A 13,772-nucleotide genomic window follows, 5' to 3' on the forward strand; every position below is an offset into this window, starting at 1 on the left:
GATTATGACTCAGAATTATATATGGTATGCTACATGTGGAGAAAAATGTGCTCATTGTTTTCGAAACAGCCGACATTACGTGTTGGATGTAAATCTCTGGGTTGGCTTCAAAGATGTGCGCACTCTTTTCGAAACAGCCGACATTACGTCTTGAATGTAAATCTCGGGGCTGGCTTCAAAAATGTGCGCACTCTTTTCGAAACAGCCGACATTACGTCTTAGATGTAAATCTCGGGGTTGGGTTCATGTATAATTCATTGACTAATTGACCATGTATTGTCGCTTGTAGTTGTTATGTGTCCATAAATTTGTATTTCCTTATGTAACGTGTGTTAATTTAAAATGATGTGTGACTAAGTCTGTTATCGCCATTTCACTGTCTTTTTGTAATTAATACTATCTCACCATTACGAGAAATAAAAAAACACACACAGCTTATGCAACTTCAAACTCGATGGTACATTACACGAAAGAAATGTGTTATTTTATTGAGATACGCTGATACACGTTTCCATAAATGAAAATAAAATTTCATGACTAATTTCATTTGTCGGAATAAGCACTAAATCTTTATTATGATGTTGCTAATCAATGATATTTTATTCGGAATACAACCCGAGTCGTTAATCAACTACTACACAGTCAAACTGATCGAATGGCTATCATCGTATAACATTGTATAATCCTATTAGTAGCGTCTTCGTCGATCTGTGTAATTACTTAAAACGATCCGTTGCGCCACATTGTAATTGTAATGTTATTAGCTAGATACCATATGACCTCCGACTGTGTTTATCTCAGTTCACACTCCTTCAGATATACATAATGTATTGCATTTCGACACGATGTTTCATTTGCATATTATAATGGATATTTTATTAGAAGCTGTATTATTAATCTAATAGCCATTAGAAAATATTAATTTTTTAATTTCAGTGTTTTTGGGTGGGGAAGGGGTTGGCACAGAGCGTCATTTATTGAGATGTATTCTCATTCAGTAACATTCATTTATTCACTCGTTCGTTTGTTCGTATTCGTATTCTGCATGATAGACACTGAATCAATGTACGTCAGATAGTTAATAATGCGTTTACTGTCACTCCATCTTATTTGTTATTATCAAAATTGTTTATTTATTTGAGTCGATGACAACTGATTTTCAGAGCAATTTTTTCAACGTGGACGTTAGCAAAATATATATTAAACCACCAAAAACATCTATGGTTCAAACTGATAATTCGCGCCAAACTTGTAATCCCTGACATGTATATGCAACTTTCATAGCATCTGATCCCCCGGCTATAGACCATAGACTAACAGCAAGTACTGCCGTCGTAACTCCTACTTTTTGCCTCGTCTTTCTTTGAAGGTGGACAGTTTTCGTTCAGCATTTACTAGGAAAGTGCTTTTTCTTTATTTCAAACAAGACCTATTTACTAGTATCTTCATTCTCAACGATGCCTATTTACTAGAAGAAGACCTTTTTTTTCAGAAATAGGTTGTTCTCAGATGACCCAAGTGGAGAATACAACCCCCCTTTTTTTAAAAAGAAAAATTTTAAGCAGCAACATCCTGGATTTGAAACAACCATTTCCAGATCGATGGGTTGTGTTGATGCATGGTAACTCTACTGAATGAGTTGTAAGCTCTGTTTATTTACAACCATATTGCTTTTATTGAACTGCATATAACGCGTAGTGTCTGTGATTACCCACAATCCCATGTTAATTTTACCAACCATAATGGTGGTACTTTTATTTTAAATTACAGAACATATTGTTTTTGTGAAGCGTAGTGTCGTGTGTAGGCACACGGGAAGGCTAATGTCATATTGGTGTCAGTCTGTTGCATACAAATTAACAACTTTCTGCATGTTTTGTTGGATTTCTAACAGCTTTTTGCTCAAATGGGTTAAAACTTGGTAAATGCACAGTGTAGTTTAATATTATACTACTCATTAAGTAATAATGTACATATGTTAATTACTTAATTGGCATACTAATTATTACTTTCAACTGTTTGTAGATGAATAAACATAGACTAGAATTTGGAATCAATCTGCATAAGTTAATTACCTAACAATATTCCATCATGCGTATTTAATATCCTAACAACTGTTTGCTTTAATCGATTAAAATTTTATACATGCTTGCTGTTTTTGTAATTGAATGACGAATACTATTCTGTGATTATTCTACTATTCTGCATACGATGAGATTATCTACTTTGCATACTAATTAACTATATTCAGCATGTTTTGTTGATATGGTTCAGAATCTGTTCATAAACTATGGAATTGAACAGCATATGTTAATTAAAATTAAAGAAATCACTGGATGAAAATGGATGAAACAATGAAATATACATGTCAGCTGAAATCTGCATGGTGATGAAGGGGATTACTTTTTATTGCTGATTGCATTTCCTAAAGATTAGCACCTCTATAAATTGCTTTTCACTAGACTTGGAGCTAAAATTTGAAATTCTGAACACATATTGCAAAACGCAGATTTGAAAAACAAATACGAGACTCACAGGATCAAATTTCTAATAAAAAGGTAAATCAATGTCTTGAGTATAAACCATAAAAATTATAGGTAATTTGTAGTACCATGTGCGCGCTATGAAGAAAGATCAACCAAGGATAATACGCACAATAAAATGTTAATAATATCAACCTGTGACATTCAATGGTGCAATTCATCAAGCAATACAGAAGGACGGATGGTTCTTGGGGTGCTGGCAGAGAATTGAGACGGAACCACAATTTTGGTAGCACAAATGATTGTTTACAACAAGCAATGCATTCACATAGCGTTAAAATGTATTGGCCCACTGTGAATGCTTAGTCAGCTTATTTGATTTTTTCAAAAGTGAAAATCCCCAAACACACACACACACTCACCTGTTGTACATGAGGACATCTGGAACCCATATTTTATCAGGCGGTATGCGGATATCTTTTACGTTTCCATAATCTGCTGGATCCCACGTCATGTACGCATCCTTCCAGATCTGTAATAGAAACAGTTAGAACATTACTACGCAATGACGTGAAGCAAGGTGGCATACGCGACGTGGCGCGGCGTTAGGCGATTCGCGTTGCGTGATATGACGTGTCGTGACGTGTAAATGTACGAGTACCATGCGATGAAAGTAAATATATTCACATGTACAAAAGCATGAATGCACATTATTAACAGGTGTATACGAAAATGTAACGTCAATCGAATGTTATTGATACCAATCAATGTTTCTCATTGCAGTTTACATGATATGATTACATGAAATGCAGGAGTTCATTAATAGTCTGATTGATTATTGGCCGTGTTATTCGAGATCGCACAATGCCGGCCACGTTTGACATAATTTATATTATTCACCCTGATCTACATCGCGGAAAAAGAAAAGAACCATATGGTATATCGCTTGATAAAGTGTTATTAGTTTCCCACACTGATCGCTGATGCGCGTGATCGAGATGGACGATCGTTCCACTTGGGACTGTATGCTCGACGTGTTTCACGTCTGTATAGTTTCATTTATCAAGTGCAGGTTATTTTAAGGACTAGACACAGTCGTATGGAACAGGTGATCAGACAAATGGATATCATCAATCATCCCTGTCATCAAACGTGATTCGCATTTATGGATTTCCTGGTCGCAGTTTGAATTCATCGGTCATTCTGGATAATAATGGATAATAGTTTTTTAGTGCATATTTTATTTCCGTTTTTTCTATGAGGGGTACAATACCGTAAAAACAACAACAACAACAACATATTGTTATATATTTTATCAATGCGTTATTTGTATTATTCAAGTTGTATGTGAATGCATGTCAATGAGTTTCTACGAATGAGCGATGTTTTTTTCTAATCTGCGTAGCATTTCAATTTAACACGTCCGCTATATATTATACATCAATCTCGTCTAACTGCCAGATATGGACTCGAGTGTAAATTGTTTGTAATGCCGGAGAAAGGAATCTACGACGCCGACCTTGAAAAAGTCTGTACTGTATCGAAGATAAAACCGGACTGTTGTGACTTGTCTCGATGAACGATATATACACAGAGCCTAGCTGGTAAAACAATTAAAAGCGCTACGAATTCTTGATACTTAAACCTGGGTAAAATGTTCCATCAAATCAGAGATAAAAAGCAAATTAAGAAGAAGTTGTACTCAATTTTTTGACCATGATAATGATGGCCAACGGCCATTTTGGCCAAAATGCATACAAATGAGTAACGCATTTCAACAACTAGTTTCCGTGCCCACCAGACTCTTCTGGGATATAAAGTCCGGCTTAAAAACCTTCCCCCAAACCAACTATAGATACATATTTTAACGAAATTCTTGTACTTTTGAAGAATTCGTTATGTTCTTTCATCTTTCTGCATGAATTGTTTTAATGCGAAATGTGGAACATGCCACTATTTTGCTCTCTTGTGATGAACGTGCGTAGGAGTGCAATTTACTTCTTTCTTTTCAAAAGAAAGACGAGGGACTCGAATCAATTTCCACACTAGACACTCCACCAACTGAGCAGGATGTCGATGAGTAAATTCAACAAGACAATAGTGCTTCGTTATTACAAATGCATTATAATATCAGATGCGCCGTGTACATCCGGGTTGGTATGGTCACCTCTAATTGTTCTTCTGCACGAAAAGAGTTACGTAACACACGCAGCAACCATGGTAGGCTATGTAGACAATTCACCAAAATAGTGAAATCGACTATAGAATCTAGTGAAACTCGCAAAATCCGTGTTATAACACAATTAACCAGCGGGTTATTTGAAAGGAGGAGTCATACTCACAACAATGGTACGAGGCAAAGATGAGGACGCATGCAAAAGAATCTATAAAAAAACATTATGACGGAAAATATAGGCAGATTCAACATGCAGTATCGAATACCATATTTAAACAACACCCCTTTATTGTCGCTTTATAATTTTTGTAGATGAAGGACAGACTGACAGGCATTTATTGCGATTAACGCTGGATAGAGTAAACTAGCTTTATACATGCATATTTAAATCTTTTAATCAAATTTATAGAAGAAATTGGCGGTAGTTTAATCGTAAGGGCGTCACTTCGTAGTTCGCGGGGCGTGACGTGATGTGTTATGATATGATATGAGCTAACGTTTTGAAGCGTCAGTGCGTAAAGTGTTGCGGCGGGGTGTGACGATGTGATGTGACTGACGTAATAGGATGTGCAGTGATGTGACGCTACATTTGCGGTATGGCGCGACGTGATTCGGCGCGATGATTTCATTGTTTTGTAAAGATCAATTATTTCAATAAGTTGTGTATTTTTCTCCGTTTGTGATGGCTGCCCATAAAAAATAACTAGGACACTGAGAACAAATCGTTTTATTTATTACATTACCACTTGAACGCCAGCTGACTGTGACTTGTTTTTCCCGGCTGAGCACTATAAATATACTTGTTGAACATTGAAGAGGAAAATACTCATTATTTAAATTAATAAATTATACAATCACGGGTTTTATCAATTTGATTAAAATTAGATGTATTGTACGGCGTGTATTTTATTTTATATATTTATTTCATTTTTACCATTTTTTAAAATTATTTTATTGTTTTTTGTTACGTGCTTCTGATCTGGTGTATTTTTAACTATCGCCACATACATCTGAACGATGATTTCAACAAGAATCCTCTGACTGGTTTAGTCAACGAATCATAGACCTCATTCTATAGCGCACCTGATGACGTCAGAGTCAGGTCGTAAACAGACTCAAATAAAATGGCGGATTATACCGATGTTAGCGATGGAAACGATCCGGAAAAAAACTGGCTTTTCGGTTTATCATTGTCAAATACAACTAAAATCATCTATGATTTTAATGATTATACTGTCTGTGGCTTAAATGGTTCCAGTTTAGGTCGTTATTTTGCGTGGTTATTCCGGGTGATGTTTTGTCGATGATCGGGTCAAAATCGGCATTGAAGCCGTAGCTGTAAATATTCATCAAATTGTGTCCACATAATGTACAATAACGCTTTATTAAAGTAACTGAGCTGACATAAAATATTCTTTCTTATTTGGAACACATTGTAATTCATCAGAAAATATTTTTTTTTGCTCAAATATTCAGGGATTTAAATGTTGCATTTTTTACAATAGCTGTAAAATACAGAGCAATGACGATCTTGATGGTCTGGTCATGTTTTGTGCAACTTACAAGAAAATATGGTCAAGAACACGTCAGAAAAATGAAAAATTAAATAAGTTGTTCGTCGCAGTAGAGGACATGGATTGTAGCCTCCAAAGGCAATATAACAATTTTCCCGAATATCTAACCACCTTTTCCGGGCATTTTCCCTGGTCAACCTTTGATTGAAATGATTGTCTTCAAAATAAAAACCTACGCCCAAAGGGTCTTGTAACGTTTCTAAGTCAATATTACCTACAATACTTGCTGTCAGGGCTTGCAGAAGTTACGTCGCCCCGGTAATACTGACCTAGTGCCCTCGCCACGCAACATAATCTTTTTTTCTTGTACATTGTAATTGTTTGTTAATTATTTCCTCCAATGAATACGCCATCAGCCAATATAAAAGGCTAACTGTGATTGGCTGTGGCTTAAACGAGTTTGTTAGAGATTTATATGGGCGTTGGGTCAGATCCTTGTGGACTTTCGCGATTACCAGAACTGCCAGCAAATAAATACTAGTAATGAATTAAAAGAAAATAAAGTAAAAAAATATATATAATAAACATAAATAATTAAACGCAAATTAAAAAAAGAAAAGCCCAAACTAGGATCTTATTTAACCACATTGGGTTTTTATGTCTTTGTGACAAGGTATTGCCGTTTAGTTTGCTTTTTACGTATGCGTTTTAATTCTGTCTGTAAATTCCGCATTAGGTCGATTTGTGAGTGGCAGATAGCAAGGTTAGGTAATCTTTATTAGTCACGACACAGATGTCGTCTACAATAAATTTAAAGTCACATTAGCTTCTCGGGTCACACGTACATCTGCTGGGACCGTTATTAAAAGGTTGCGTGTGTATATATTACGCGTGTTAGTTCCCGTGAATGATGTAACAACTGTCTAATACGAGCAGTAACAGATCGACTACTGTTATCTTCGGGGACGTTATTCATATTTGTCTGATGTGACAACTTCCTCCTGGGTATATAATCTTGAATACATCGCAATGATATGTAACATGCTGTCTAACTTATATTGAATTAATCATTCTGAAAAAAGATCTGTTCATATCAGTTCAATTTAAGAGATTTTGAAACTTTGGTAGTATAAACCAAAACTGTGCAAATTACTTTTTCAGTATGTTATGGTATGCGTTTGTTATAAGTATAGTCATTCCTCGTAAAATGTATTTTTTAATCGCTCGCGAACGGAAATTGCCGCCTTATGTTTGGTCACATATTGATCAAACAAATATTCCCTACTGGTACTACAACGCGATGTCTCTTAGGGTGTAGTATTAACATGTGGGGCAGTATTTAAATAAAAAGTTCACATACGGATTTTTTCCCGAATATTTAAATTGCCTATTACTAGTTGACATGGCATGCCATACCTGAACGATCAATGGTAATTACTCGCTTTGATACGCAAACAAAACTAGAAGTAACACGGTGGAGAATGTTAATATGCGAACTATCATTCAGCTGAAACCAACAGTAAATTGAAATACTTTGGTGACAAATTAAAGACGATTGGAAGATTAATTTAAAGTAATCCACCGAAATAAGCCCGTGTCCAACGGGGAAAATTTTGACGCGTTGACGGAAAGCAGTTATAATTATTTCCGACCAATTATAAATGTGTCCTCATTAAACGGTCTATTTGATACTGATTAATTGGGTAACCTTCAAACGCAACAGGCTGAACCCATTTACATTATGTTTCCATGGGGACATTTTCGAAACAATACAGTGACTAATCTGCTCAGCCCGACCCCTCCCATTGCCCACTCCCCCACTATGTTATCATCAGGGATAAAGTACCAAATACACAAAAGACGAAGATATACTTACAAATCGTAGCCAAGCATTAGAAGTGAGAACCTGGTCACGTTCATTCTGCAAATAAAATAGTAGAAAAAATGTATAAGTGTACATTTACTACATATACTAACACGGTGACCCGAGACGCGACGAGTGTCGGGGCCATTATTAAACAGCGGCGGTCATCGCGTGTGAAATGCATTGTTTATTTACATGAAATTTGAACACGCGCTGCGCGACGACCACCGCCCTTTAACCGATACTGAGTTTTCCGATCTGGTGTACTAATTACGTAGTAATTTCCTTATGCGTCAGCTAAAGGCGTTCCGCACACGTCTCGGATGACAGTAACGCCATATCCACTGGTATATTTTGGAACGAGTCATTGTGTGTGAAAACACTATATAGAATATTTGTTTTACAATATTTAAGCGTGCAGATTTTTGTTCTACTATTGAACCCTGCAAAATTGTTTTCGCAGGATTTTTTTCCAGTGTAAATTATATTTATTTTCCAATTCTGCAATCGCCCCGGATTTCTGATGGTCGACCGCTAAGGCTGAAAAGACTTTTTGATGTACATAAACAACAAACTGATGCGGTGACGCGTTTTTTTTTACTATTTTGTCGCAGTTTTTTCTTTCATCCTGGTCGAAAACAGCAAAAGGTCGTGAACGGCCCCCTTGAACTGACGCGCGCAGTGACCAGAAACAAATCATGTACTTCAATGTTCTTAGACGTCTTTGATGATTTAATTTCCCGTGCAAATCTGAAAAGGAAATAACTAAATTTTACAGCAGGGACCACATGGAAGACACTTCACATAGCTTACAAACCCGCCTCAAAATTTTGAGCTGACTAATTGATTTCAAAACAGAACGTGACACGTATTTCACATTGCATGACGGGTAATACCGTCAGCAGCATGACACACATTCAGAATGACTGGGTCATGGGTCAAAGTTCACATGGAATCCAATCATCTCGGTTTTACATGCTACGTGTGTTCATAGTGTAAAGATCACGTGTTATATTATTGCACAATGCCATGCAATGTAAGATAAAATGGGCGTAGCCGCGATCACTACTCCTGATACAGATCGACGAGTGTGGCGTAGTGGATTGCAGTCACACTGTCACATTTATCTCCCCGCAGGACATTAATAAATTAAACGCTCACCAAATTACATTCTGGGAATTATTGTTGTAATACGTGTGAAGAAAAAGAATAGTTGACATTTTTTGTTTGAAGGCCACTGTGATTAAATGTCAATCTGCCAGACTTAAATTTTCTAACGTTTGCCTACTTCTATTCACTGCGTATTAAGTATGCTTTGTGTATACCTCGATATTAGAACAATATCCAACGATTTCTTCGGTACGCATGCAAAATATATCCTCCCGTATCAGTGACTCCGGAGCAGCTGCACGGCGATGTTAAACAAATACAGTATCGATCTTCTTCAGTTTGTTTCATACTCACATGTCTAACACGAGTGTCGGCTGACATCAACGCTTGAGGTACCGTAGTTGGCAACTATTAAAGCAGATGACCAGATTTCCTTGACTTATATAACGTGCTTTATGCGGCTGGTCACAAAATCCAGAAAATGGTCTTTTCGAACAAAACACATGTCAAACATCAACACACTAGGTGATTTTTAGCTATTTACCGTTGGCTTCTATGGTACAAATATGTTATCATATCTATATTTAAGTTTGTTCGGTTACAAAAAACATATGTTATAAATGTATACTTATAATTGTGTAAAACATGCTGATAATGTGCTTGAAATAATGGTTTAACATGTATTTTTCTATATACATATATATTTTTAAAGATAATAAGTACTGGGTTACCGGTAATATGTGAAATACCCAATAACAACTTTAAAAGCATAGTATGTAAACACGCAGTTATCGTATGGGTAATATACACGGCGTTTGTCCTAGAGCGAAGTTACAGATCAATCGCTGAACGTCAGTTCATACTGTCAACCCAATATTCACAAGATAGTTATTCGCCATATCGTAATGTACACGTGCCTGCCAGATACAATAACCAACGACACACTTCGCTGAAAGGGATAAATCTAATTCAATCACATATCCGTTCTGGCGAGTTAATAATAAAATGCTCGAAAGAACACCGGAAGCGAAGCACAACCTTTCCACTTGAAAACATATCAAAACATCATGTTGATTAAAACAAACCTGACACACATCTGAAATTCACAGCGAAGGCTAGAAATCAATATTCTGTATCACCACGATTGTATTTTAATAATTTAATGGGAACATATCTTTTCCAAACCTCTGTGGTGGGATAAACGTCGGGAATAATAATACGAGGATACCTCAAAGTATGCACGAAGACAGTACAGCGGGAGTATCGACGACGCGCAGCTGAGGTCAATGCGACGGCGTACTGTCTGAGTGCATATTTTGAGAGGTCCTCGTAATAGCCTTATTATTATACATCTTTTCCTTCATGAGATCATGGGAGTGCCGAAATCCAAAAAGTTTAGAACAGAATCAGCGAACATATTTGTGTGGCGTCTGGTCGAACCCTGCAGGCAGCCATGTTTGTTTTTATTATTAGAGGACGCTTACGCGCGTAATCATTCCATAGTTGGAATTCGTATTTCCTAATATGGTAGGATGAAAATACCCCGTAAAATACCTCAAAATTACGCTACGCTGTAACGCCATAAGCTGCGCGTCGGTCGATACTCCCGTTGTACCGTCTTCGTGCATACTTTGAGGTATTATCGTAATAACCTCCTATTATTACTGTACGCAATGTTTCGATTTGTTTGCGTACTCCGCTTACATACAACTACCGTTTTATCACATAATGCATTTTCCTTTCCAGAATAACTTTTATTTGTCGGTATTACTTATAAACATGCATGTGTCGTTAATTTGTGCTGTGTGTGCATAATATGCATCTTGCAAACAATAGAGCAATTATTTAACTATATGTACTTCTACCTACCACATCGAGGATTTGTTGCAATGTTATTCCGAATTCCACGCGGAGGGGCTCACTGTCGTTGACTACTGGTCGTTCATAGGGGTTGTAGTCTTCATTGACCAAATGATTCAGCAGACGTCTTTCGAACTTCCCCTGATGAGAGTCTGAAAATAGGAAGAAAGAAACAAATATTCGTTTAACATTCATGGAAATTATATGGTATATAATCTGTTAGGAATGAATAACTTCATACTTGATATAAGCAAACATACCGGATGGAAGCATTATGACTTTCCACCTAGTGTAAATTTATACCATAACATAACATGAGAAAGCAGTGGAGGTATTCAACTTGGAAAAACATATATAGGTGACTTCGAACGAGACTTCTCGACCATTTTCACCAAATTCCGATCGGTTCAATGATTTTGATAAACAAAGTCGGGACTAACCAACTAATTAGTTTGTCGTGTAGCATCGATACCAAAAATCAAAGTTCGGAAGAAAGGTGTATCTGATTGTGGGTGAATATTAGCAGTGCGTTGTATGAATAACAATACAGTGACATATAAAACTATTATTGACTTTGCATCAGTATTCATGTGAACATGTGAATGCATATCAAAATATTGGTTTTATCAATACATTCAATTGTTGACTTATTTTATTACACATTTAATCTGATTTCTAACTGGTCCCGGCTGTAATCACTACTACTATTGATTTCTTTAATAAAACCAATAATCAAGTATGTACAGATCTTCTATAATTTGCGCTGAATTTGATATAGCCGTTTGTCATAGTGCATATTGATTATCAGGTCAAAGGTCACGTTTTTATGTTAGACATATGATGCAGAAATTATTGAATTTAATAGTTTACTGAACGACACATTTAAAAATGAATGTCCAATAATCAAAAATTCGTTTTCCGAATAAACCTCACTTAGACGAACCGTTATGATCATTGCTCTCATGGCAACCATGTACAAACCTAACTGCCTAGCGACAGGGGCAATCTATCAATTGCGTAATATAATGAAGATTGACGTGCTGTATCAAATATTCTCGACACTGGCGTCGTCATTTGAAGTAATTGGTCTTTTAATGTTGAATTAGCTGATTACACGTAGCGGTTCACGCAGGTGATGGAAATTATAGCGCGTGGATCTTATTTTATAGGCGCCCGTAAAAGTATAACTGCCAAAACTCGTGAGAGATGCTGCACTAATTCTCATAACTATATACTGGGTAATGTTTTGTTTAATGACATATGCATATTGTTAGCACAGTTCGCGGGATCTAGGGTTGCATTGGCTGCAAATAACTGACTGATTGATTGTTACAGTCTTGTCGTTCCGATTTGAGTAGTCGATGTTTTGAGGGGAAATCACGATATATTTTCTTTCTGGTGTGTCGTCATCCGGTGATGTACGAACACTGTGAACGCGCAAAGTTAGTTGATGTGTTGAACTGTCGGTTATAGATACATTTATTTGTAAAACGTCACAGGACATGTTCAAAAAACGGTTCAGTGTTTGGAAATGCTTGGAAACGCCTATCCCGGCCTGCCAATCGTGTTTAAATATGTGCATTAAAGGGTCACTGACGTCACACAGCGCGCTTTCGATTTTTGAGTAAACACGCGTCTTATACGTCACATGAATTCATTATTGAAAACGGAGTGACGAGGCAACTGCGGCGCTTAATTATTGAATTCATTCATTCACTGCGAAAGCACAAGGGTAATTTACAGTAAAACATCCAGGTCTTAATTGAAACGTTGGTAATATTTAATGAGAAAACTATCAACCGGAACGACATCTATTGACCTTGATCCACATGATTGTTAATAAAACGTCGGTAACATATATTTACTTGCAATAATTAGCATAGTCGCGTATTTATCCTTATTCACATATTAATATATGTAAATTTATTCATGTCAATCACGCAATTATCATAAAAACAGCATCGATATAGCTTGAATGACGTTCCCGACTAATGAGCAGGTAATTTGTTTAATAGTGGGCTATATATTAACACAAGTGAGCAGCTATCGCCACTGGCTGTCGTCCTGCTAATTAATATAGGTATAATATAATAATGTTGTATATGGTTTTTGAGTCAATTGAATAACAGAACGTTACAGCCTCTATTATGGTTTCCACCGACTGTGCCGAAACAGGTGGCTGATTAATTACAAATAATTGTGAGATGCACTCTCAATAGAGTTGTGACGTGACTAAGCTTTGGGCAGTATGTTTACTGCATGAAGTTGTTAGATTCGCTGAAACAGAACACTCATTCTCTTGAACATTCAACAGTTTTTTTGTATAGTGATATAGTGAGCTTGTGACTCAATATAGAACACTGCTACACAGATGATCCCAGATGGCACCACCAATGAAATCTGTCTGGTGTAGACTTCGGCTTTCTAACAGAAACTAATTGATTTTATATGAATCAGAATAATATACGGCGAATGCCACATGTTAAACTGGCTGTGCTCACTACTTTGTCAATCATGTGTGCCACAAGAAGTAGATCTCGTTAGTAAGTTTATCTACACCATGTTATATTGATCATCTGTGTGAACAATATACCTCATTTAGTAACTTTAGTGATGCTTAAAACAAAAACAAAAAATACCTAACGTTCGTGAAATTGATAGTTTAGTTTACTTCTTATTATTTGTTGCTTTAAACCGGTTTCTGAAGTAATTGTTCTTCATTTGAGTGGAGACACATACTGCCCAGCACGGGGCACAATTAATAC

At 36.5% G+C, this 13,772-nt stretch overlaps 1 protein-coding gene across 1 annotated transcript in view; it reads right to left on the reverse strand.

Annotated features, from left to right (window-relative positions):
- Positions 1 to 13,772, reverse strand: part of LOC100374356 (neuronal acetylcholine receptor subunit alpha-7) — a 35,247-nt gene that overhangs the window by 13,210 nt on the left and 8,265 nt on the right. The window contains 3 exon segments of the mRNA NM_001184934.1: positions 2,906 to 3,015; positions 8,050 to 8,094; positions 11,017 to 11,159. Of these exon segments, the coding sequence (NP_001171863.1) occupies positions 2,906 to 3,015; positions 8,050 to 8,094; positions 11,017 to 11,159 (298 nt within the window).

The sequence above is a fragment of the Saccoglossus kowalevskii genome, chromosome 13 (assembly GCF_978046115.1).
Source record: "Saccoglossus kowalevskii chromosome 13, keSacKowa6.1, whole genome shotgun sequence".
In the NCBI taxonomy this organism is placed as follows: domain Eukaryota; kingdom Metazoa; phylum Hemichordata; class Enteropneusta; family Harrimaniidae; genus Saccoglossus; species Saccoglossus kowalevskii.